This window comes from Heptranchias perlo, chromosome 41, assembly GCF_035084215.1.
Source record: "Heptranchias perlo isolate sHepPer1 chromosome 41, sHepPer1.hap1, whole genome shotgun sequence".
NCBI classification, from domain to species: Eukaryota; Metazoa; Chordata; class Chondrichthyes; order Hexanchiformes; family Hexanchidae; genus Heptranchias; species Heptranchias perlo.
The window spans coordinates 2,375,673-2,400,594 of NC_090365.1; the positions used below are offsets into that span (position 1 = coordinate 2,375,673).

General features: G+C 42.8%; 1 protein-coding gene across 2 annotated transcripts in view; it reads left to right on the forward strand.

Annotated features, from left to right (window-relative positions):
* Positions 1-24,587, forward strand: part of eml2 (EMAP like 2) — a 71,149-nt gene extending 46,562 nt beyond the window's left edge. For both annotated transcript variants that reach the window (XM_067974863.1, XM_067974864.1), the window contains 9 exons: positions 694-819; positions 1,653-1,784; positions 3,753-3,820; positions 4,661-4,749; positions 10,283-10,380; positions 11,297-11,384; positions 12,202-12,294; positions 14,189-14,319; positions 20,486-24,587. In XM_067974863.1, the coding sequence (XP_067830964.1) occupies positions 694-819; positions 1,653-1,784; positions 3,753-3,820; positions 4,661-4,749; positions 10,283-10,380; positions 11,297-11,384; positions 12,202-12,294; positions 14,189-14,319; positions 20,486-20,611 (951 nt within the window). In that variant the 3' untranslated portion in view covers positions 20,612-24,587. The remainder of the gene's footprint in view (positions 1-693; positions 820-1,652; positions 1,785-3,752; positions 3,821-4,660; positions 4,750-10,282; positions 10,381-11,296; positions 11,385-12,201; positions 12,295-14,188; positions 14,320-20,485) is intronic.
* The last annotated feature ends 335 nt before the right edge of the window (positions 24,588-24,922 follow it).

Consider the following 24,922-nt stretch of genomic DNA (forward strand, 5'->3'; position numbering starts at 1 on the left):
ATGTAACCAATGAAGTACTTTTGAAGTGTAGTCACTGTTGTAATGTAGACAATACGGCAGCCAATTTGCACACAGCAAGCTCCCACAAACAGCAATGTGATAATGACCAGATATTCTGTTTTTTTATTGATGTTGGTTGAGGGATAAATATTGGCTAGAAACACCAGGGAGGACTCCCCTGCTCTTCAAAATAGTGCCATGGGATCTTTAACGTCCACCTGAGAGGGCAGACGGGGTCTCAGTTTCACCTCTCGTCCGAAAGACGGCACCTCTGACAGTGCAGCACTCTCAGTGCTGTACTGGAGTGTCCGCCTAGATATTGTGCTCAAGTTTCTGTAGTGTAACTTGAACTCACAATCTTCTGATTCCAAGGCAAGTGTGCTACCACGTCTGGTGCTGAGTCGGCCTCGCGTCTGATGGCGTGCTCCAGTGCTTAAAGTGCTTCAGGTGCCGACAGCTCCAATATCTGTTCTTTTGTTTGTGGGCGAGCTGTGCCGTTAACTGGTAGGACATGGAGCTAAATGAGAAACTGGTCAATATGAAGTATTACAGATAGGTTGAAAAATATGGGATGTAACCATACAACTAGTTAAATTAAGCTAGCACAGGAGACTTGGAAAAGGACCTGGAAGTAATAGTAAACTTGTTGCTTTTGGTGTCTGGAAAGTGTTTGACGTTTTGTTTTTATTACAGACCCCAGAGGCATTTGGCCCAGTTCGAACAATTGCAGAAGGAAAAGGCGATTGTTTATTCATTGGCACAACAAGGAACAGCATCCTACAAGGCACACTGACTGGGGGATACTGCCCTATCGTACAAGTAAGAAAGCACATGGATCGGAGCATTGAAATAAATGTTATCCCCTTCACATTGGGAGCCTTCAAATCATCACTTTGGGGAAAGACGTCAACAGCAGTTCACATTTCTATAGCATATAGCATAGTGGGCAATGAATGAGCACTGGTTGGGAAGGACCAGGGGCAAAAATGTTTGGGTGGAATATAATTGAAGACAAGGGCCTTTTGGGGCTTTCGAAGGAGAGGCGACTAGGTGGACGGGGTATAGACGTTGAAGGAGAAATGCTGTTGCTGGAATGGTATATGAGGAATGGAGGGTGCACACGGGATGTGTGGCTGGAGGAAGTCACTGAGGTGGAGAAACTCCTATACAAGATAAGTAGCTTTACAGATAACACGTGGTCCATGTGATTTCCTGGTCTGGTTTCAATCATCTGAGGGAGTTGGAGAGGAATTTTCTAGTTTTCTTTTCCCCTTATTGGCCCTGGGTTTTTCTCTGGGTATTTTCTGCCTCTCCCAAGCGAATACATGGTTGTCAGGGAGTAGGAAGTGCCTAGTCCTGATGCTTCAACTATCATGAGTGTGGGACAGGATGACGGACCAGCTGGTCTTTTCCTCCTGTCATTTTCATATATTAGGTAGGGAAGGGCAAGGCCATACACCACATCTAGAGGAAATCTTGCCCCTCTCTCTTAAATTGGCTTCTGTTCTAGACTAGTGACATGTACTGAAAGTGTCATGTACAAACAGACTTGGGGGTGGGGGGGGGGTGGTGTATGATGCACTAGATGACTGTCTGTCTGCTTTCTGTCCCAGCTGATTTCTAGTCATAATGTTTTGTTGCTTTCTGTGCAGGGTCATACAGATGAGCTCTGGGGACTTGCCGTTCATCCAAGCGAGGACCGGTTTGTGACGTGTGGGCAGGACAGGCTGATCCACTACTGGGATCCCACATCACACCAGCCGGTTTGGAGTAAGACTCTTGACGTAAGTCAGTGGGAAAACAAAGCACGATATCTTTACTACTTAAAACTACTTAGCTGGTTACGAGATGCTTTTATATTGCACCTGATGCCCGTTTAGCTGTGCAAAGGTGTCAGCCGTGGCTCAGTAGGTAGCACCCTTGCCTCTGCGTCAGCAGGTTGCGGGTCGAAGCCCCACTCCAGAGGCGTGAGCACATAATCTAGGCCGACATTCCAGTGCAGTACTGAGGGAGTGCTGCACTGTCGGAGGTCCCGTCTTTTGGATGAGACTTTAAACCGAGGCCCCGTCTGCCCTCGGGTGGATGTAAAAGATCTCATTGCCACTATTTAGAAGAGAAGCAGGGGAGTTCTCCCTGGTTCCTGACCAATATTTATCCCTGAACCAATGTCACTGAAACAGATGATCTGGTCATTTCTGTTTGTGAGACCTTGCTGTGCGCAAATTGGCTGCCGTGTTTCCTACATTACAACAGTGACTACACTTCACAAGTATTTCATTGGCTGTAAAACGCTTTGGGAGATCTTGAAGTCGTGAAAGGTGTTATATAAATGCAAGTCTTTTTTTCTTCTACACCTTGACTTCATTCGATCTATGGAAATCGTGGGTCTACAATTGTGCTGTCTGGTTAAGAGAGTTGGTTCCATTGATGTCTACACTGGGTGACAGTCCCTGCTTTTACACTCTATGTAGCAATTGGATCTTTGCCTTACACAATGGAGCAGAATCCAGTAAAAACCCAGCCGAAGAAAGCTCCATACCAACATATGGAGGTTGACCTCACTAAAGAGGAACAGTTTAAAAACAGGCGGTGTAAAGGTGTCTGCACTGCACCAGAGGTCTAAGAACAACCTGTCACCCCACCTTCAGCCAGAGAGAGAAAGGAGAGGAGGACGTTTTTTTTTCTTCAAAGCCAATAATGGATCAGCATTGACAAACATTGTGACCATCCCAGAAGGAAACACTGAGGGACAGTGACTCCAGAATGGGGAAGAGAAGAAAATAACTTGTTGGGAATGCAGAATTGGTCCTTATTACAAGGAAACAGTGCTCAAAGGAAGTGAAGGTTGGGAACTGGGCTACCGCATTGTAATCTTGATTTTTCCAACATGCTCCCCTTTTGAGAATGCAAATTCAGCCTTCTAAAAACACTTTCCCTCAAAATGAACTATTTAATGGCTCTGATAAACTAAATCCAGATTATTATTTTAAAGTAAGGCTGGATAACAAAGCCAGAGATCTTGCATATAAATAAGAATTGGAAATTAAGAATTGGGTTGAGGCTGCCAAAGATTTCTTTCTCTTCCAGCTGTAAGGATTCAATGTGAGAGGAGACTTTCGTCCCATCAATCTGGCTCCAAACCATGTCTGAGATGAAGAATGTTTCACAGTTCTACCCTTCTAGTATCATTACCATTTAATGCACAGTACAGGGAATGCCTGCTTTTGTAAAATAGTCAACAACAACAGCTTGCAGTTATACAGCACCATTTAATGTAAAACGTCCCAAGGCGCTTCACAGGAGCGATTATCAAACAAAATTTGTCACCGAGCCACATCAGGCGATATTAGGACAGGTGACCAATAGCTTGGTCAAAGAGGTAGGTTTCAAGGAGCACCTTAAAGGAGAAGAGAAGTAGTGAGGCGCAGAGGTTTAGGGACGGAATTGCTTAGGGCCCAGGCAACTGAAGGCACGGCCATCAATGGTGGAGCGATTAAAATCGGAGATGCGCAAGAGGCCAGAATTGGAGGAGTGCAGAGATCTCGGAGGGTTGTAGGCCTGAAGGAGGTTACAGAGATAGGGAGGGCCGAGGCCATGGAGGGATTTGAGCACAAGGATGAGAATTTTAAAATCGAGGCGCTGCCGGACTCGGAGTCTATGTAGGTCGGCGAGTATCGTTAGTTGATTTAAGAAACTAATAGGTAAATTTTTTTTTAGGGTTTACTTTTTTTAACCTTTTTTTATCCTACCAGGATCTAGCTCAGTCGGTTGGTTTTCATCCCAGTGGATCTGTTGTGGCTGTGGGAACACAATCGGCAAGGTAAGGCAAAGTACAAACTACTTTCTGCTGTGCTCTGGGGAAAATGCTGAATACAAGCAAAGTACTTATTCATAGGGCGGCAGGAAAGTCATGCTGACCTGCATTTTTGTGTACCTCGATTCTAATGTGGCGCAAGTAGAGGTTTGAGATGTATGTGTGTTTGTTCTTTCTGCCAAGGAACAGTGAGTAATATGAGGAAAATGGAAAGCAAATGAGAGAACTTTGGGGGAAAAAAATGTATCAAATAACTTAATAGTGAAATTTCCAAAACTCATCACTTGCTGCAAAATGGTAAATAAGGCCTTTAGCTCCCCAATGGCACAGCTGTTGGAATGCTCTGCCCTAGTTTAGAACAGAAGGTTTCTGGTTTGATCGGAGGTGGGCTGCATTAGCTGACGTTAGCAGTGATGGCAGTGTACTTGGGGGTTCAATCCTGCAGTGTGCCAGTGGGAGGCAGTACAATTTTTCTCCGTGTCCCTGAGATAGGGAACAGGAGAAATGAACACTGGTTTCCACTCCTGATCCCTGAGGAAAAGTGCATGTATGTAGACACTGAACGAGGACAGGATTGGGTTTGACGGTGATGTTCCTCCATGTTTGAATAATCTTGTCAACATTCACTATTTCTGCTTACTGTGGTTCTTGGGTGAGGCACTGTGTACTCCAGCAGCTTAAGTCCAGAGAGAAGGGGGTGTAAAATGATGAAGTGATACTCATTGTACCATTTGTATCCTTAGCAATGCCATCCTTGGAGTGGATTGCAGGGAGAAGTGTTTCTGCTATTGTTTTTTTTCCCTTTAATGATAAATTGTGACCCAGACTGGCTCTTGTCTCTGGCAGGTGGATGGTTTTCGATGCAGAGACTAAGGATCTCATCACTGTGCACACTGATGGTAACGAGAAGCACTCGGTGATGCGCTATTCACCAGGTATACGAAGCCCATTGTACAAACAAGCCTTAAACTGTGTGGTTGACTAGCTTTCTTGGGATGGGAGCCTGTCGTGAAGATATGCAGCTGGAGTCATTTTGCTGACTAATAGTCAGATTTGATGAGTACTGCTCCCTCTCACCTGCTATAAAACATTATCTTCCTATATCAGTTTGGATGAGAATGAGTCCAATTTGATGGTTGACATTCTAAACAGATAGAAAGGATCCAGGGAGACTTCATTGATCAAGAAATCTTCTTTTGCTGGAAAGTATTTTTGTTTATCCTATGCCTCCTCCCTGAGCAACTCAAGCTGTCCTTCTGTTGTGCACATTACATTAACCTGCATTCCAATTAAATGCCATATAAATTAGAACCTAACCCTATCAGCATCATCAAAGTAAAGCTTGGTGCAGTATTGATTATATAGTTTTAACAGCACAGAAACAGGCCATCTGACCCAACTGGTCTATGCTGGTGTTTATGCTCCACATGAGCCTCCTCCCACCCCTCTTCATCTCCCCCTATCAACATATCCTTCTATTCCTTTCTCCCTCATGTGTTATCTAGCTTTCCCTTAAATGCATCTACGCTATTCGCCTCAACTACTCCTTGTGGCAGCGAGTTCCACATTCTCGCCGCTATCTGGGTAAATAAGTTTCTCCTCAATTCCTTATTGGATGTATTTGTGACCCCTTGTTTTGGTCTCCCCCACAAGTAGAAACATCATCTTTACCTCTACCGTATCAAACCCCTTCATGATTTTCAAGACCTCCTATTAGGTCACCCCTCAGCCTTCTATTTCTAGAGAAAAGAGCTCCAGCCTGTTCAGTCTTTCCTGATAATTGTACCCTCTTGATTCTGGTATCATTCTTGTAAATCTTTTTTGCACACTCTCTAGTGCTTCTATATCCTTTTTATAATATGGAGACCAGACCTGTGCACAGTACTCCAAGTGTGGTCTAATGATCTGTCAGCAGAACATTTAACATTCTAGAACTTTATCAATTTACAAAGCATGTTAAAGACTTTTAAAACCTTATTATTGCATTGCTTCAGTCCAGTATCTGACTGCTGAAAATTGGACATGGGAATCTGAATGGACCCTAGTTTGAGGATCCCTCATTCAACATGCCTGTTTCTATCTACAGCCGCCCCACACCATCCCTCCCTCCCTCCCTCCCTTGAGTTGACAGAAGAGCATGGAATGAACTATAAAATTTCTCTATGCACACACCAACCATAGTATTCCACATCAGTTGCCCAAAGTTCCTTCTATGCACCACAGGTTGGACAATATCATTTGCTTTCTCTGTGAGGTGGAATGACTCACTCTTGCAGCCTTCCATCTACTGGTCTGGCGAGTAACGGCTATTCACCCGAGTGAGTTGGAGCGATGGGTAGCAAATTGCTTGTTGGAATTCATGTTCTGAAAGCTTGAACTGCTTGGCCACTATCTGCCAATATAATATGTTCAGTGAAGTTACTTAGAGAGGTGACTTACTTTGCCAGAAAAGAGAAGCTGACCAAAAAAAAAACCAAGACTTCCATTGATGTAATGCTTCCTCATGTCTCTTATAAGAACTTCTCATACAATGACATATGAAGTGCAGTGTCTTGTTATATGGGCAAATGTAGCAGCCATTTCATGCACAGAGGAGTCCTAAAAACAGCATGTGATGAGTGACCGATAATTTGTTTTTAGTGGGTGTTGGTTGAGGGGGGAAATGTTGACTCGGAAAGAAGTCTCTGCTCTTCAAAGATTGCCATTTACCATCCACCTGAACTATTGGAACTGGCCTCGGTTTAGCGTCACACCTGAAGGACCACACCTCCAACAATGCAGCATTCCCTCAGTGCTGCAGTGCGGTATCAACTTGCACCCCCTGCGTCTGCCCTTTATTTCAGACATTTAGCTGCAACAACAACTTGCATTTAAATAGCGCCTTTAACATAGTAAAATGTCCCAAGGCGCTTCAGGAGCGTAATCAAATAAAATTTGACACTGAGCCACAAGGAGATATTAGGACAGGTGACCAAAAGCTTGGTCGAAGAGAGAGGTTTTAAGGAGCGTCTTGGAGAGAGAGGCGGAGATTCCCTTTAGTGAAGGAATTACAGATCTTGGACCTAGGCAGCTGAAGGTACAGCCACCAATGGTGGTGCAATGAAAATCAGGGATGCACAAGGAGACAGAATTAGAGGAGTGCAGAGATCTCTGAGAGTTATAGAGCTGGAGGAGATTAGAGATGGGGCATGGCTTGGAGGGATTTGAAAACAAGGATGAGAATTTTAAAATCAAGGTGTCTTCTTCAGATGACCAGCTCTTTTGGGAGAGGGAAGCAAAGCCAGAGAATCATTCCAAATCAATCTTTGCTCTTTAAAGAGGTGGTTCTACGGGTAAGTACCAGTGCTGATAGGTACTTACCCATCCACTTCCTCCTTGACCTTGAGTAATTTTTGTACTGTGACTGCTGTTCCCCTGACGATCCCTGTAAAAAATCAATATGAGGGAGTCAGTTCTGTGGATCAAGTTTGGATGCCATCAGCCAGGGGAGCCCCTTCAGCAAGTCTCTTCCACAAAGTTATGATCTCAATTTTCTGGTCTCGTAAAAGCAGTCATCGATATTTTCCCCAAAAAAGTTTCTGCCGAGCATTGGGCACAGTGGCACCTGAATTATTCACCATAATAAGAGCTGACTATTAGAGTTCTTTTGAGGATGTAACTAGAAGGGTAGATAAAGGGGAACCAGTGGATGTAGTATATTTGGATTTTCAAAAGGCATTCGATAAAGTGCCACCTAAATGGTTGCTACACACGGTAAGGGCTAATGGGAATGGGGGTAATATATTAGCATGGACAGAGGATTGGTTAAAGGACAGAAAACAGAGAGTATGGATAAACAGGTCATTTTCAAGCTGGCAGGCTGTAACTAGTGGGGTGCCGCAAGGATCGGTGCTTGGGCCTCAGCTATTTACAATCTATATTAATGACTCAGAAGAAGGGACCGAGTGTAATGTATCCAGGTTTGCTGACCATACAAAGCTAGGTGGGAAAGTAAGCTGTGAGGAGGACACAGAGTCTGCAAAGGGATATAGACAGGTTAAGTGAGTGGGCAAGAAGGTGGCAGATGGAGTATAATGTGGGGAAATGTGAGGTTATTCACTTTTTGGTAGGAAGAATAGAAAAACAGAATATTTTTTAAATGGTGAGAAACTATTAAATGTTGGTGTCCAGAGAGACTTGGGTGTCCTCGTGCAAGAAACACAACAAGTTAGTATACAGGTACAGCAGGCAATTAGGAAAGCAAATAGCAAGCTGTCCTTTAATACAAGGGGATTGGCATTCAAGAGTAAGGAAGTCTTACTGCAGTTGTACAGGGCTTTAGTGAGACCTCATCTGGAGTACTGGGTACAGTTTTGGTCTCCTTATCTCAGGAAGGATATACTTGCCTTAGAGGCTGTGCAATGAAGGTTCACTAGATTAATTCCTGGGATGAGAGGGTTGTCCTATGAGGAGAGATTGAGTAGAATGGGCCTATACTCTGGAGTTTAGAAGAATGAGAGGCGATCTCATTGAAACATATAAGATTGTGAGGGGGCTTGACCAGGTAGATGCTGAGAGGTTGTTTCCCCTGGCTGGAGGGTCTAGAACTAGGGGGCATAGTCGCTATATAAAGGGTTGTCCATTAAGACTGAGATGAGGAGGAATTTCTTCATTCAGAGGGTTGTGAATCTTTATATTCAATGACTCAGCATCCACAGCCCTCTGGGGTAGAGAATTCTATTGAAGGCTGAGATGGTTAGATTTTTGGACTCTAGAGGAATCAAGGGATATGGGGGATCAGGCAGGAAAGTGGAGATGAGGTCGAAAATCAGCCATGATCTTATTGAATGGTGGAGCAGGCTCGAGGGGCCGTATGGCCTACTCCTGCTCCTATTTCTTATGTTCTTATGTTCTTATGACTCACTATCGATTGTTTTACATATCGCACAAAGTCAAAATGTTCTGTTAATAAAAAAAACCTGACTGCTGCTGGTTTCCAGGATCTGAAGCCCTCCATCCCATTAGTCTCCCAGACCACAGCTAAACTTCAGAGCTGCATTAATGGTAAATTAATGATAGGGTTAGATGAAAGGGTTAGATGAAGTAGGGAGGGAGGAAGCTCATGTGGAGCATAAATACCAGCATAGACCAGTTGGGCCTAATGGCCTGTTCCTGTGCTGTACATTCTATATAAATGTCACCAGATACCGAATATCTATTTCCAGGTTGAAATGCTGTGGGGGTTTCACTAGTCTCCCGTTGCCATTTTAGTGGGAGACCAGTAGAGCCCCCCCACCGCCCCCGGCAGAATTTAAGCCCTTAATTATTGTGCTGGATCAAGAACTCAGCCTTTGGAAAAATTAATTTAAAAACGCTCCATTGCATTTTAGTTTTTTTTTCTGCAAAACTGAGGCCTGACTACTCTCCACACACTCCCAAAAAAAATTCTAGCAGAATTGATGTTCCGGTGAAACAATGTAAAAAAGAAATCTTGAAGTGTAACAGGGAAACTTGACCATGTTGGTTTTTGTGGAGTAGATAGAAAGAAGGAACTTGCACCTTTCACAATCTCAGAACGTCCCAAAGCACTTTACAGCCAATTAAGTACTTTTGAAGTGTAGTTCACTGTGTAATGTAAGAAACGCAGCAGCCAATTTGCGCACAGCAAGATCCCACAAACAGCAATGAAATAAATGACCAGATAATCTATTTTTAGTGGTGTTGATTTGAGGAATAAATATTGGCCAAAAGGGATTCCCACTAGCATCCTACACACTCCTTACCCCAAAATATTCCCTTAATACATTTAGCCGAAATCACGTGTAAGGATTTCACTCTTGTTTCTTTGTTCCAGTTGACTGATAAGACGAATACTTCTGGCTTGAAGGTGCACAGTACAATGTTTGTAACCAAGACATTTGCATGAAATTTCTCATTTTCTATAAAAAAATTTAAAACTTTTCTTATTAATATCGTATAGTGTGATTGCAACCCATTGGTAGAAACATCAACAACTTGCATTTATATAGCGCCTTTAACATAATAAAACATTCCAAGGTGCTTCACAGGAGAGTCATCAGACAAAATTTGGCACTGAGCCACCTAAGGAGATATTAGGATAGGTGACCAAAAGCTTGGTTAAAGAGGTAGGTTTTAAGCTTCTCAAAGGAGGCGGGAGAGCTTGGAGCCCAGGCAGCTGAAGACGCGGTCACCAATGGTGGGGCGAAGGAAATCGGGGATGAGCAAGAGGCTGGAGGAGCGCAGAGATTTCAGAGGGTCGTAGGGCTGGAGGAGGTTAGAGAGATAGGGAGGGGCGAGGCCATGGAGGGATTTGAAAGCAAGGATGAGACTTTTAAAATCGAGGCGTTGCCGGACTGGGAGCCAATGTAGATCAGCGAGCACAGGTCCAATTTGTGAAATGGAATGACCATTGTGTCCTAGGCCGTTTGAAGTTGACCATTTAATCAGACTTTTTATTGTTCCCTACAGATGGCAATTTCCTGGCCATTGGATCACATGACAATTATGTTTACATCTATGCAGTGGCAGAAAATGGCAGGAAGTACAATCGAGTTGGGAGATGTTCGGTAAGTAAAAATTTGACTAACACCTCGAACTTTGATCGGTGCATTATAAAGCCTCCGTATCATCTCTGTAGACTTGTACTATGCTGTTCTGGCTTGTATCTGAACATTCTATTGCTTTTTTAATTGCTGCTTCTTACTCTCATGACACTGAAAGTGACAAGTTTAGAATCATAGAAGTTACAACACAGAAGAAGGCCATTTGGCCCATCGTGCCTGTCCTGGTGCTAGCTCTTCAACTGGAGCTGTCTGCTCTTCTGCTGTGTTTATACTTTTCCTTTTCAAATATTTAGCCAATTCCATTTTAAATTATGGTTATAGTTTCTGCCTTAATGGCTACTTATGGTAAAACATTCAATGTTTCAAAAGCCCTCGTATGGGGGGAAAAAATGTATTCTTCTGCCTGAATTCTGCAGGCGTGAGCTTCATTGGGTCAAATGCCCCGTTCTCATCCTGGACTGGTGCGTTCTTGAGAGTTGATGTGACAATAGCATCACTGGAGTTATATGAACATGCAGATGTGGTGGGTTCCATTTTTTTGGATGTGGAGAAGGAGTATCTTGGTGCAGTGTGCTGATGCTCCAATGCACTGGGCCCTTAGAGGAATAGGCCATAGGTCAATATTCAATGACTTGTGTGAAGGATTTCTGATCTTGGTCATGCAGATGTACCGTGAAATGAAGAGGCCAGGCACCCAGGCATCTCTTGTGCACCGACTAATAGCTGATTATAGAGCAGCATGGCCAGACACCAATGAGCAGATCTCTAGCCTGTACTCCACTGGGGCAAGTATGTAATACGAAGGGAAAGCAAGAAAAAAACGACACTGGGGGGAAAGGCAGTTGGCTTTTCTGGAGAGGCAGGATGGGGAAATTAAAGTTTTAAAAACTTGAATGAAAAAATTTTATTCTGATTTTAGGGACACTCAAGTTTTATAACCCATCTTGACTGGTCAACCGACAGCCACTACATAATCACTAACTCTGGCGACTATGAAGCCCTCTGCTGTGAGTACAGATAGTTTCAAACGCTTGTCAACTCTTCAGCCCCGACCTGTTTGTGTGAAGGCTTTCCCATGTGTGTCCTTTTTTCATTCATTCGTGGGATGTGGGCATCGCTGGCAAGGCTGGCATTTATTGCCCATCCCCAATTGCCCTTGAGAAGGTGGTGGTGAGCCGCCGCTGCCTTGAACCGCTGCAGTCCGTGTGGTGAAGGTAGTCTTAAAGAAGAGGGTGTGTTATGTTGGGAGTGGGACTTTTACTATTGTAACTTTTTGATCTTGGTGATAGTAACAGCACCAAAAACTTTCAAACAGTTTTTAGTATGGAAATATGTAAACGCTGTTTATGTTACCTAGGAACTGGGTCGAAACTGGCACATAATCATTTTGCTGGCGACGCTTAGAGCTGTTGAAAATAAAGGGGTATATTGGCTTCATTCAGTTAGTAGCATTCTCGCCTCTGGGTTTGGGAGTTTGTGTGTTTTGAACCTATGTAACAACTTGAGCATGTAATCTAAGTTGAGATCCCAGTGCAATACTGAGGGAGTGCTGTGCTGTTGGAGGTGCTGTTCTTTAGATGATCTCTCATATCGAAGTCCTGTCTGATCAGGGAGATATTAAAGCTGATACGGGAACATGGAAGGGTTGCTAGTCTGGGAAAATGGGCTGAAGGACTTCTTGTGATGCAATCTTGTAATCGCGTCAGTCTACAGTGAACAGACAATATTCTGACACTGCTATCCAGTTTCTTGCCTCTTATTTTCACCCCTTCCCTTCTCTAAGATTTGTGCTCCTAATTGAAATTTCTCTGCTTCCTCCAATAGGGACTCCTAACTGTAAACAGGTGACCAGTGCCGATGTAGTGCGGGAGTTGGAGTGGGCTACCTCTACCTGTGTGCTCTCGTTCCCGGTGTTTGGTGAGTAGAAAACCTGGAGCTGGATTCTGAAATTCATGACTATACTACGACAGAGCAAAGATGTGAAGCCATTAATTTCAGACTTTTTGGCTGTGGCATTATTGTGGAAACTGTTCAGCTTTGGGTCCCTACGATGGATTTCTTCCTCTTGTGGGTGTTGTGTTCCTGAGGTAGCGAATAACCTTGTTGGTTGCTTATCCTTATTGGTTACTGTGTAAAAGTATTCACAGAATCTCTTCATAAATTCTAAAGCTTTCCTAGGAAGGGTGGTTTTTTTTTTAAACCTAAAATTGTTGGATGCAGAATTAGATATCTTGCCAGGATCATTACAAATTTGTTTTGGTTTTCAAAAGTTCAAGCAGAGCGGAAGTCCTACTCTGCTGAGCTGGAGGGAAACAAAACCCTGCCAGGTTAGCGATGCCCTAGACAAGCTGGTCTTATAAAACCTGAAAGAGTAAGCTCGAGCTTTTGGATCCCTTCTATCCTCCCTTCCTCAATCGATAGATGGTTGAAAGGTAAGAGTTTTATTTTGAGTTCATGATGGATGAATTGCTCTGCTCACCGCGTGTAGCAACATCATTACTGTGTTCACAAAGACTCCTCTGTGGCTGGTATTCCTAACAAAATCCTAATCCTGTTCAAAAAGAGGAATTCTTATTCCTCTCCACCCTCCCACACCATTTTACTGGCTAATCCATAGTGAGTGAGAATAATCTCAAACATAGAAGAGGGAGGATGAAAATACAGTTTAGATTTAACGACTTTTCTCCTTGCAAACTATCGCCCAGTTTCCAGCCTTCCTTTCCTTTCCCAAGCCCTTGAACATGTTGTCACTTCCCAAATGCGTGCCCATCTTTCCCGCAGCTGCATGTTTGAATCTCGCCAATCAGCTTTTTGCCTTTGCCACATTCGCCGAAACAGCCCTAATCAAAGTCACGTGATATCCACGGTGACTGCGACCATGGTGTATTTTCTCTTCAGGTTCCTATGTAATAAAATGTTTTTTAAAAAAAAATCTTCAGCAACTTCAGTGACGAGAAAATTCATATTGATGAGCAGTCAGACGACATTTGGTTCAGTGACAATTGTAGTGTACATTTGCTGGCCAGATATTCACTATCGGATGTGCAGTGTTTTGTTTTGTTTCACAGGGCTGACTCTTGAGGTCAGTAGCAGTTCCACAACATAACAGGAGTAGACCATTTAGCCCCTCGAGCCTGTCCCGCCATTCAGTTCGATCATGGCTGATTATCTTAACTCCGCCTACCTAGCTTGGTTCTATTACCCTTAATACCCTCGACTAACAAAAATCTATCAATCTCGGTCAATTGACTCCCAGCCTCAACAGCTTTTTGGGGGAAAGTGCTCCAGATTTCCACTCCTCTTTGTGTGAAGAAGTGCTTCCTGACATCACCCCTGAACGGCCTGGCTCTAATTTTAAGATTATGTCCTCTTGTTCTAGATTTCCCCACCAGCGGAAATAGTTGCTCTGTATCTATCCTATTGAATCCCTTTATCATTTTGAACACCCTGATTAGATCGCTCCTAAAATTTCTAAATTCAAGGGAATACACGCCAAGTTTATGCAATCTGTCCTCAGAATTTAACCCTTTTTAGCCCTGGTATCATTCTGATGAATCTGCTGCATCCCCTCCAAGGCCAATAAGGTTGTGGTAGCATCTAGCAAGGCGTTCCTTAATGCAGGGCTTCATTCAGGGATGGAAACAAGTGCTTTAGGAACAATTTTTGGTGTTACTCTGCTCTTGTCGCTGTGTAAGGTAACTGGAAATAAGAACATTAAACTACTCAAAATCTAGGTATGTACTTATCGTCCCAGAGAGTCGGCACAAATTCCACTCACTTTCTTTTATTTGTGTTTTTTTATCCCCCCTAGGCGTTTGGCCAGAGGGGGCCGATGGAACAGATATAAATGCTATCTGCCGGTCATCTGACGACCAACTCCTTGTCACAGCTGATGATTTCGGGAAAGTGAACTTGTTTTCCTATCCATGCTCGCACCCTCGGGTAGGTGTATGATGAAAATTTGGGAGATGGGCTGAGAGAGGGTGGTGGAGTTAGATGATCGCTCTCCTGAAACATTAGTTCCATGTTGCGATGAAATTTCAACATGATTTGAACCCCACAATTCTTAATTTTGTATTAAAATTCATAACCTGAATGGGTTAACTGGAGCCTTTGTAAAGAGAGAGAGAGAGAGACTTGCATCTATCTAGCACCGTTCACAACATCTAGATGTCCCAAACACTTTACATCCGATTTAAACACATCTGAAGTGCAGTCACTGTTGTAATGTAGTAAATGCGGCAGCCAATTTGCGCACAGCAAGATCCCACAAACAGCAATGCGATAATCTGTTTGTGATGTTGGTTGAGGGATAAATATTGGCCAGGACACCGGGAAGAACTCCCATGCTCTTCTTCAAAATAGTGCAATGGGATTCTTTACGTCCGCCCGAGAGGACCGACAGGGGCCTCGGTTAACGTTTCATCCGAAAGACAGCATCTCCGATGATGCAGCACTCCCTCAGTACTGCACTAGAGTGTCAGCCTGGGTTTTATGCTAAAGCCTCAGCGCGGGAGTTGAACTCGCAACCTCCTGACTTCAAGGCGAGTGTGCTACCCACTGAGCCAAGGCTGACACCTAGTTGAGATGATGTTCACACTGGGTGTGCTGCACATGTGGACATCTGGAAATTGTGCACCGGATGTCCCCATCCACATTTTAAATGAATTATTCAAATGAATGTCTCTCCTCCCGCCCCCACCCCCGCCCCCCCCCCCCCCAACCAGTTTCAGACAGGAACTTCCTGCTCCCACCTCAGTTTTCCCAGAAATGCGAGTCTTGTGCAAAAGGGTATTACATCTATTTTTCTGGCCTATCACACCCCATGCACGTATAAAATAATGACAAGTAAATCAGTCCCAATAAGTAAAATTCTGTCTTTATTGTATGGGATTTGAGGTCTTTTAGCCAATCACAATCTACAATGCTGTTCGGTTTCCAAGAAAACTGAAAAGCAGTGGCTTTGTTTATAGGTCACTGAGATGCTGAAACAAATACGTGTTATAATAACATAGCTGCTTAGAATCCTGAGTTCCCATTGGTACTCCTAATAATGTCTGGAAGGTATCACCAGATTTAATTAAAATCAACTTTCAAAGGGAACTGCTAGAATGGGACGTGGGGGACTTTTTTTTTAAATGAACAACTTACATTTTTATAGCGCCTTTAACATAGTAAACGTCCCAAGACACTTCACAGGAGCATTATTAGACAGAATTTGATACCAAGCTACATGAGATATTAGAACATGTAATCAAAAGCTTGGTCAAAGAGGTAGGTTTAAGGAGCGTCTTAAAGGAGGAAAGAGGTTTAGGGAGGGAATTCCAGAGCTTAGGCCTAGGCAGCTGTAGGCACGGCCGCCAATGGTGGAGCGATGAAAATCGGGGATGCGCAAGAGATATCAATAAATTTGTTCCAATAGGAACTAATGGGATTGCTAAAAGTTTTAGCAATTCAACAGGCAGTCTTCCATTAGGCTACATATTCCACTTCGGATTAGTTTTCCAATCTTGAGTTCAAATGCTTTTGAAATGTGAAGTCTCAGCATTATAATTCGCAGAATAGTGGAGTTAATGGTTGAGGTGGCATTGTGCAATGTTAACTTGTTGGCTTTCTGTTTTTGGAATTGCACAATAACTCTCTCGGTACTGATCACTGGGCTAAGAGTGAATCTGTGTAGGTGGGTGTGTGAGGTCTACAAATGTTCCAAATTGGAATGACATCCTACTTACATCTCTGGCCAGAGACCACGATGTGGTTTTGAAACCGTTCGTAGTATTTGTTGCTATATATGCGAATGGATGCAAAGCAGATTCTATGAAGAGTGCGGGAATTTTTAAATAAAACCAATCAGATTCTTATTGAGTTCTTGACTATAAATAGCCCAGGAAATTCAGACTGGTTCCTCCAATTCTAGCCTCTTGTGAATCCCACACTTCCTTTTGTGTGTCTTCAGCTGTCTAGACCCTAATCTCTGGAATTCCCTCCTTAAACCTCTCTACCCCTCTCTCTCTCTCTCTCTCTCTTCCTCCTCCTCCTCCTCCTCCTCCTCCTCCTTTTAAGACGCTGATTAAAATCTACCTCTTTGACCAAGTATTTGGTCACCTCTCCTAAAGTCGTCTCCTTGGCTTTGTCAATTATTTGTCTGATTACGCCTGTGAAGCACCTTGGGACATTTTACTACATTCACGGCGCTATATAAATGCAAGCTGTCGGTTAGTTAATATCTTTGTAATGGAATTCAATTACGTTTTTCCTGTGAATATGACTGAACATGACACATCTGTTGATTCACAAGAAACAGTTCAGTTGGAGAGAAACTGGTGATTGGTTTTACTGTCTTATGCCTCATAGACCACTGAAATGGCTTGTACAGAAAAGTAACATACAATCAGAGAATTTTACAGCACAGAAGCAGGCCATTCGGCCCTGTGTCATCTCTGACTTAGTCCCATCCCCCTGATTCTTTCACATACCCTTTTGAAATTTTTATTTTTCAAGTATTTATCCATTTCCCTTTTTTAAAAGCTATTATGGATTCTGTTTCTGGTAGGACATTCAATGTTGCTAAACACCCTCTGTTTTAAAAATATATGTATCATTCTCCTGTCCTCTCCATTTATTCTTTTGGTCAATTTATGACTTCTAGTCATCGACTGCTGGAAATAGTATTTTTCTAATTTATTTATCAAAAGATGGGTTCCTGTTTCATACAGAACCAATATCCTTCTGAAGATTAATTGATGTTATTTAGATGGCTGTTCTATTCAAGACAAACTTGTCGATTGCTAGCACAAGGTCTCCAATGAAAGATGATCAGACAAGTTATAGTAATTCAATATAAAACTGGAGCTGCTGGTGGAAGTCCTTTTTTGTGCTTTGAGACCATGGTAGAGGTGTATGTAGGTGTTTTTGGGTGTCGGTCAAACAGACTTGCCCTTCAGAGTGTCGGGTCCTTACATTGTGCCCGAAGCCTAGTCGGTAAGGAGACATTCACCTGGTCGCAAGTTCAGACGAAGATGACTTTACGTCCCATTTGGTTTTGTCCTTCTAGAATACCAATCCTACCATCGTCTCATCATAACATCCAATTGATTCTTTAATAGTTCCCGAATCCTGGGACCATTCACCCTTCCTAGCAACCTGATCATTGCTCTCTGTGCAAAGAAATACTTTCAGGCATCTGTCCTAAATTTGCCCTTTTCAGGTTTGAATCTGTAACTGTTTCCTGCTGTCTTGGCTTGTCTGAAAGTATAGTCCTAGGTTTACTTTCTCAATGTCTTTTATTTACTCCGATAAGGTCTTTTCTGAAATATTCTCTGATTGCATTCTGGACTAACTTGGGTATTCTCCTATTGTAAGCTCAGATCGGAATGCCACAGGAACATTATCAAATTTGGTCCTAGTTAGAGTTTTTTCAACTAAATTAACTGTAGCCATTGGGAATATTTTTGAATTGACTGATGCATGATGTTCACTGCTATTTTCATCTGTAGTAGGCACATAATTAAGGGGTTTTTTTTTAAAAGAAAGTTGCACCAAATCATGATTTTAGTTCCTTTTCTGAAACACTTTTTTTAAATGGGAAGGATGGTCTAGGAGGAGTCAATTTTTGCCAGGAGGACTGTGATGTATCCACAAGAGATTGACCCATTGTACAATCATGTACGTGGCTACACCATGCCTGGATGGGGACGGCTTGATGAAATAGTTACCCTACTGAAGTTATCAATTATGCCTGTTTAAACTAAAATCATTCCATGAAATAAACAGGAAAAGAAAAACCCCAAAATAATATTGGGTTACTTTCAATTCTCCATTCAGCGTCCTCCATATAGGACTAGAGTCACGCTGTTGTTCTGGTGTTTTGAGAACACCACTAGCTGGTTGATGCTTCCTCCGCTGGTAACATTTTTGACATTGACGCACAACAACGCCAAATAACATGGGATGCTGCTAGGCCACATGGTCCAGCTCACGAGTGTCAAGAGTGCCAGTTCATTTTTCTTCGAGGATCAACATCTTACCTCCTGTATTGCATCAGGATATAGTTGTGACTATATAGATAGAATTTTTTTCCCAGACTTATTTCAAACTTGCTGTTTTGTTGGCTTACAAAGCTGCTGTTGCTGTTTATGTTGCTTTCATTAGCCATGAAAAGCTACCAATCATGACCTACTAGGTGGGTAAGGAAAACCATCAGATGTGAATTAGCAACCAACAAAAAACCAATCAGATCAGAAGATAATTACGGATGAGGAAGGCAATTTGACCCATCTTAGTTCATTCGTCCAGAAATACCCTACACCCCAGCCCCACCCCCTCCCCCCTATTTGTTTCTGAAATGATTCCAGGGTTTCCATTTTGAAGACCATACCACATGTTGATCACTCTCTGTGTGAAGAAGAGCTTCCCGATATTAGTCCTAAGTTTGCTTGTTACTAGTTTTAACTTGTAGCTCCTTGTTCTACTTGCTCCCTCATTGTTTCCTGGCCTGGCCCGGCCCGGCCTGGCCAGTTGGCCTGATCCCATCACTCCTTGATTCTTCTAGCATTGTACCCTTCCTCTTCCCTCTGGATCTCAGCCTGCCCATTGCCTCTCTTCCAGAACTGACTCTGGGGTCCAGCTTCTTGCTCTCCCCACCCATGCAGGCTTGCGTCCAGTGTTTTGTCTCTGTCCTTGGTCAGCATCCATAAACAGCAGTACAGGAGATCCCTTGGCATTCTGCAGGTTCAGTAGGAATAGTGTTTTGCTTAGTTTAACAGCATTCAATGTTAGTCGCTCTGATTAGGAGGCTCATTGATGAGATGTGATGACGTTTACACTTGACTGAATCGGTGCAGATTCGTCTAGTGACAATTTGCAGATTCATGAGAAATATCATATGGGGTATTCCTCTGACATCAAGAAGTGCTGCATCCTGTCAGTTACCATATTATAAATCATATTACGAAGAATTATGACCACCTTCATTTTACTTCTCAAGTGGTATTCTGACTAGTTTGCCTAATTTAGCAAGAGCTGATAGCCTAATGGGGAAGTGTATGAGAAAAGTCCAGTAATCTAATGGCCCATTAAACTGGGTGTTTGAAGGTTTGAAGGTGTTAATTTAGTATCCGCGTTCCATTGAGCTTACAAACCCCTCTAAACCACTTCCTCAACGTCATCAACTGGTGTGTTTTCAATGAAGCAGTTGGGTTTAAACACAGACAGGAACAGTTTAGCCATACTGGTTGTTAACTTTTTTTTTAAAAAAGTACTAATATTATGACTCTCTTCCTATCCTCTGATAATGGACCGCATTGTGTGTCCACTTGCCTACGTTGATTGCAGTCTTGCTTCTGAGTCAGAAGGTTATGGTCTCCAGCCTATATCAGGGTTTTAATTTGCAAATTAAGCTGCTACTCCAATGCAGTAGTAGTGAGGTGGTTCTGCATTGTCAGATGTCTTTGGATGAGATGTTAAACCAAGGTCCCATTCTGCCTGTTCTAGTGGGTGTTAAAGGATACCATTATACTACTCAAGGAAGAATAGGGAGTCCTCCTGGTGTCCTAACCTTCCACCCTCAACCAACACCAACAAAAGCAGATTAACCAACCATTCATCTCATTATTGTATGGGACAGTACAGGCACATAATGACTGCTACTTTTGCGTATATAACAATGTCTTTGCACTTCAACAACAATGTACGCTTCTATAGCACCCTTCATGTAGGAAAACATCCCAAGGTGCTTCAGAAGGCAGTGTTGGACACAAAAAAGGAACAGGAGGAGACCATTCAGCCCCTCGAGCCTGTTCCACCATTCAATTAGATCATGTTTGATCTGTATCTAAACTCCATTTAACCGTCTTGGTTCCATATCCCTTAATACTTTCACCCAAGACAAATCTATCAATCTGTTTTGAAATTTTCAATTAACCCCCAGCCTCTAGCTTTTGTTGGGGGGTGGGGGGCGGGGTGGAGAAAGAGTTCCAGATTTCCTTGGAATTGGGAGAAGAATTAGAGGAACTGATGAGGCATGGCTCAAGATGTATTTATATAAATGTGAGTACTGTAATAATGGACATCCCAGTGAGGTCCAATCACGATTTATTTTGTGTTGCAGGCACCAAGTTACAAGTACAGTGGCCACAGCAGTCACGTGACCAACGTTGCCTTTCTCCATGACAACACCCATCTGATCTCCACTGGTGGGAAGGACATGAGTGTCATTCAGTGGAGCGTCGTCTAGGTTACCGCACTTTATCCAGTGATGCATTCCAGCTGTGTGGGTTGGGAGGTGGTAGGGCACTGCGCAGCATGATTCCATTCCTCAGTGCACCATCTTGCTGAATCTTTTACTTTTAGAGGGAGGGTGTGGGGCTCTTGTTGCCTCACCTTGTAGTCAACACCTGCACTGTGTGCTTTTCTAGGTGACTCTCTTTTCAGAACAGTTTTAACTAAACTTGAGGACAATCCCAATGCTCCATATATCCATCTTAAAACTCACCATAAACTGCACGGTTTGTCTCCTCCTCTGCTGCAATTCCCTGTTGCAAAAGTCATGCATGTGGTATAGAAGTCTGTGATATAATAGTTAATGTGGAAATCAGCTCCCAAGTTAAATAGCAGGTTCTCACAGGATTCCGGTAAGGACATTTTCAGGCAGGCCTGCAAACGGACGAACAGTACGCCTGCCTGTTTTGGGCTGGAGATTTTTTAAATGTGTAAATCCGGGTCCTATGCCATTTTAGGACTCCCATTGGAATTTTTAAAGGGGCAGGGTGTGCACTGCCAATCCTTACATGAAATTGAATTGGATAAATTTTTATAATCTGGACTGGCACCAGAAATAAATTTTGCCATGAAAACTGCCGGATTATTGGAAAAAGCCAAATAATTCATTCATTTCTTTCGGGAAAGGGAACCTGCCAACTCAATGTGGTCTGGCTCATGCATGACTCAAGTTTCACACTACGTGGTTGACTCTTAATGCCCTCTGAAATGGCCTAGCAAGTCATTTTGTTATAAGAAAATACTCAAAGCAACTAGAGACGGGCAATATATGTGGCCTTGCTAATGTCACCCACATTCTAAGAATGAATATATATATTCATTCATTGAAATAATTTAACAATTGCATTGAGCATTTCTACTGCAGAGAAATTTAAACTCCACAATGTTTTAATTTTCTGGAGGCTGAGACAAATTGTACAGTGAAAATGGGGTGATGGTTATTCCAAACTCTCAGCCAATCACAATTTTCCTGTAATTTCCTAAACCTTGGTTAGACGCACAACAATGAACAAAATGTGTAACTTCCAACAAGCAAGGATGGGGATGTGCTTCACGCCCTCTCAACCTCCAACACAAGGTGACCTATAACTGGGAGTGCTCTTTCATTTAAAAGAAAAAACTTTAAAACTGTTTCTGAGAAATAGGAAGTGTGAGAGAGGGGAATTTCCCTTCAAATAATTCTAACTTTTTAAATCTCTTTTTTGCAGCACAGAAGGAGGCCTTTTGGCCCATCATGTCGGTGCTGGATCCGCAAAAACTAATTCCACTGCCCTGCTTTCTCCTCACAGCCCTGTATGTTCCTCTACTTCAGATATTTACTCTCTTTTTCCCTCAAAAGAGGTAATGGCCTCTGCATCAGCCACTCCCTGTGGCAAAGCATTCTGTGCTCCAGCAACCCCCTCTAAGGAAATTTCTCAGGGCCTCTCTCCTCACTTCCTTGGTGAAATTTTAAATTGAAGAGCCCTCAATGATTCTATGGAATTTTTTTTTTTACATAGAATCATGGACATTTCTGACACAGGAGGCTATTTGGCCCATGTCTGTGCCAGCCAAAAAAGAGTGATCCAGTCTAATCCTACTTTCCAGCTCTTGGTCCATAGCCTTGTAGGTTACATTTAAAGTGCATATATATCCAAGCACCTTTTTAAATGAGTTGAGGGTTTTTGCCTCTATCGCCCTTTCAGGCAGTGAGTTCTAAACCCCCCACTACCCACTGTGGGGGAAAAAAAAAATTTCCTCAGCTTCCCTCTAGTCCTTCTACCAGTTACTTTAAATCTATGCCCCCTGGTTATTGACCCCTCCACTAAGCGAAATAGGTCCTTCCTATCCACTCTATCTAGGCTCCTCATAATTTTGTACACCACAATTAAATCTCTCCTCAGCCTTCTCTGTTCCAAAGAAAACAACCCCAGTCTATCCAATCTTTCCTCATAGCTAAAATTCTCCAGTCCTGGCAACATCCTCATAAATCTCCTCTGTACCCTCACTAGTGCAATCACATCTTTCCTGTAATGTGGTGACCAGAACTGTTTACATAAACCTTTTTTACAAAAAGTAAAAAAAAATTTCTTCTTCGATCAGCCATTTGAAGTATACTTAATTCGATCTGAAGACCTAAAAGTGTGTATTTTCTCCCATTGCTAGGATGAGATTTCTGGGATGAAATCATTTGTGCAATGTTGGGAATGCACGTTGATGCAGTTGTATGAAATTCCTCCAACTGCTACTTTAACCCTAACCCACTTGTTTTAAATTAGTTAACTCCTGCATTACGAGAGCAGATAAAGGAATGTCACACGATCGTGCTCCTCCGTAATAATGCCGCCATTTAAACTTGCTAGTGGTTGGATTTGGTGCCAGTTGAAAAGGTGGTGGCTCACTGCAAAAAAAGACAAAGAAAAGAAATTGATGTAGTTCTAACCTAACCTGCCCGGTGGGAAACTGATGGGATGGGATGGGATCAGCCGCTCCCTTTTACACCCCTTGAAGTCTGTTTCCCACTGGGCAGGTTAAGTTAAAATTGCCCTCAATGCCACTATCTATGAATGTCTCGCAGCAGTTAAATGTTGGAGGGAATTGCTTTCATTTTCTTTCCCTCTACATTCTGCCTAGCACCAAATAGGAGTGTAGCTTGTCTTGACATGCGAGTCACAGCACAAGCAGGATGTGGTTTCACAATCTATTTGGGATAACAATGCACAAAAATTGCTCTGGTTAAATGTGTTCAAGTTTTCCCCAATTGCTGATTCTAGCAGAACCAGAGGACACCGGTTTAAGGTGATTGGCAAAAGAACCAAAGGTGACGTGAGGAAAAACTTCTTTACACAGCGAGTGGTTAGGATCTGGAATGCACTGCCCGAGGTGGTGGTGGAGGCAGATTCAATCATGGCTTTCAAAAGGGAACAGGATAAATACTTGAAAGGAAAAAATTTGCAAGGCTACGGGGATAGGGCAGGGGAGTGGGACTAGCTGGATTGCTCTTGCATAGAGCTGGCATGAACTCGATGGGCTGAATGGCCTCCTGTGCTGTAGCTTTTCTATGATTCTAATGGGACAGAAGGTTGTACTGTCTATTGGGAAGGGTGAGCAAGAATACGCCATTGATTGATTGCCCTTCTATTGGTATGTACAAAAGCAGAATTATGATTTCTCTAGAAATAATGAAAAGATGATATGTACAATCTTGATTCACATTACAACCAGAGGAATTCTTGCTCATGGCTCCTTATCTCTGATAGTGGGACCTTTAACTTGATTGTCAGCAGAGAACAAACACAAAAATCCCAATGAAATGTATGATTGCAATAGCCATAGACTGATGGGTAATTTAATGGGTAATTTTTCAGAGTGTGTGCTCGAAGAGGGGATTGCCACTTGCCTGCAGCCCATATTGTCAAACATGGGCAGTGCCTGTGACTTTACAATCTATATGGCTGAGCTACTTACAATGCTATCAAAAGAGCCAGATATTTAAGCTGCTTCTTGCTTATATGTGTCAATCCCATGACTATTCCCTCTCTATCTGTTGAATTTGATAGCAAACATTGCCCAGCAAAAAAGCATTCAATTACTAGTAGAAGAAGAATTCTGATTGGCTGAAAGCTGTTGGATGACTTTACCCAGAAAAGCATTTCATTTCATTTGCCTCGATCGGTATTGGGGAAAATAGAAACCATTCAGTTGAAGGCATTGTAATGTAAACCTGTAATGTAAAGGCATTAATTAGTGGAAAACTGTGAACTCAAGTTTTTTTTTAAAAAGTGTACCACAGTTTTTTTTTTTCGCAGGAAAATCCATTGCTTCCTTTCAAAGTGGGCCCAAACGTGTTAAAACCCAATGCACATCACCTCCTTTGTTAGTGCCTGAATGCTGTATTGGTGTTTTGCTTAGTGTGACGTATTAGTAACTAAAGGGGAACCTATTGCACATCACTAACCATCTATTTTTTTTTTACTTTTCACCCCCCCTCTTTTCCACCCCCCACCCCACCCAAACAATAAAAACAAAGCCCAGGGCGGGGTGGGGGGGAAGACAGTCTGTAGCAGTAATTCAAACGATGAGTGCTTGATACCCAACTAAAGGTTGTGAGGTTAGCCGACGCGTATGGGAGCATAAGCCAAACTTAACAACACCTGGTAAGACAAGGATCTACCATTAGTTCAGGGACAAGGCATCACAAAAAGGTCTTTTCAACACATGAACGGTCAGCGACAAATGCCAACTTCAACGGCCAAGCCACTGGGTCAAGAACTGGATGCAAGTGAAG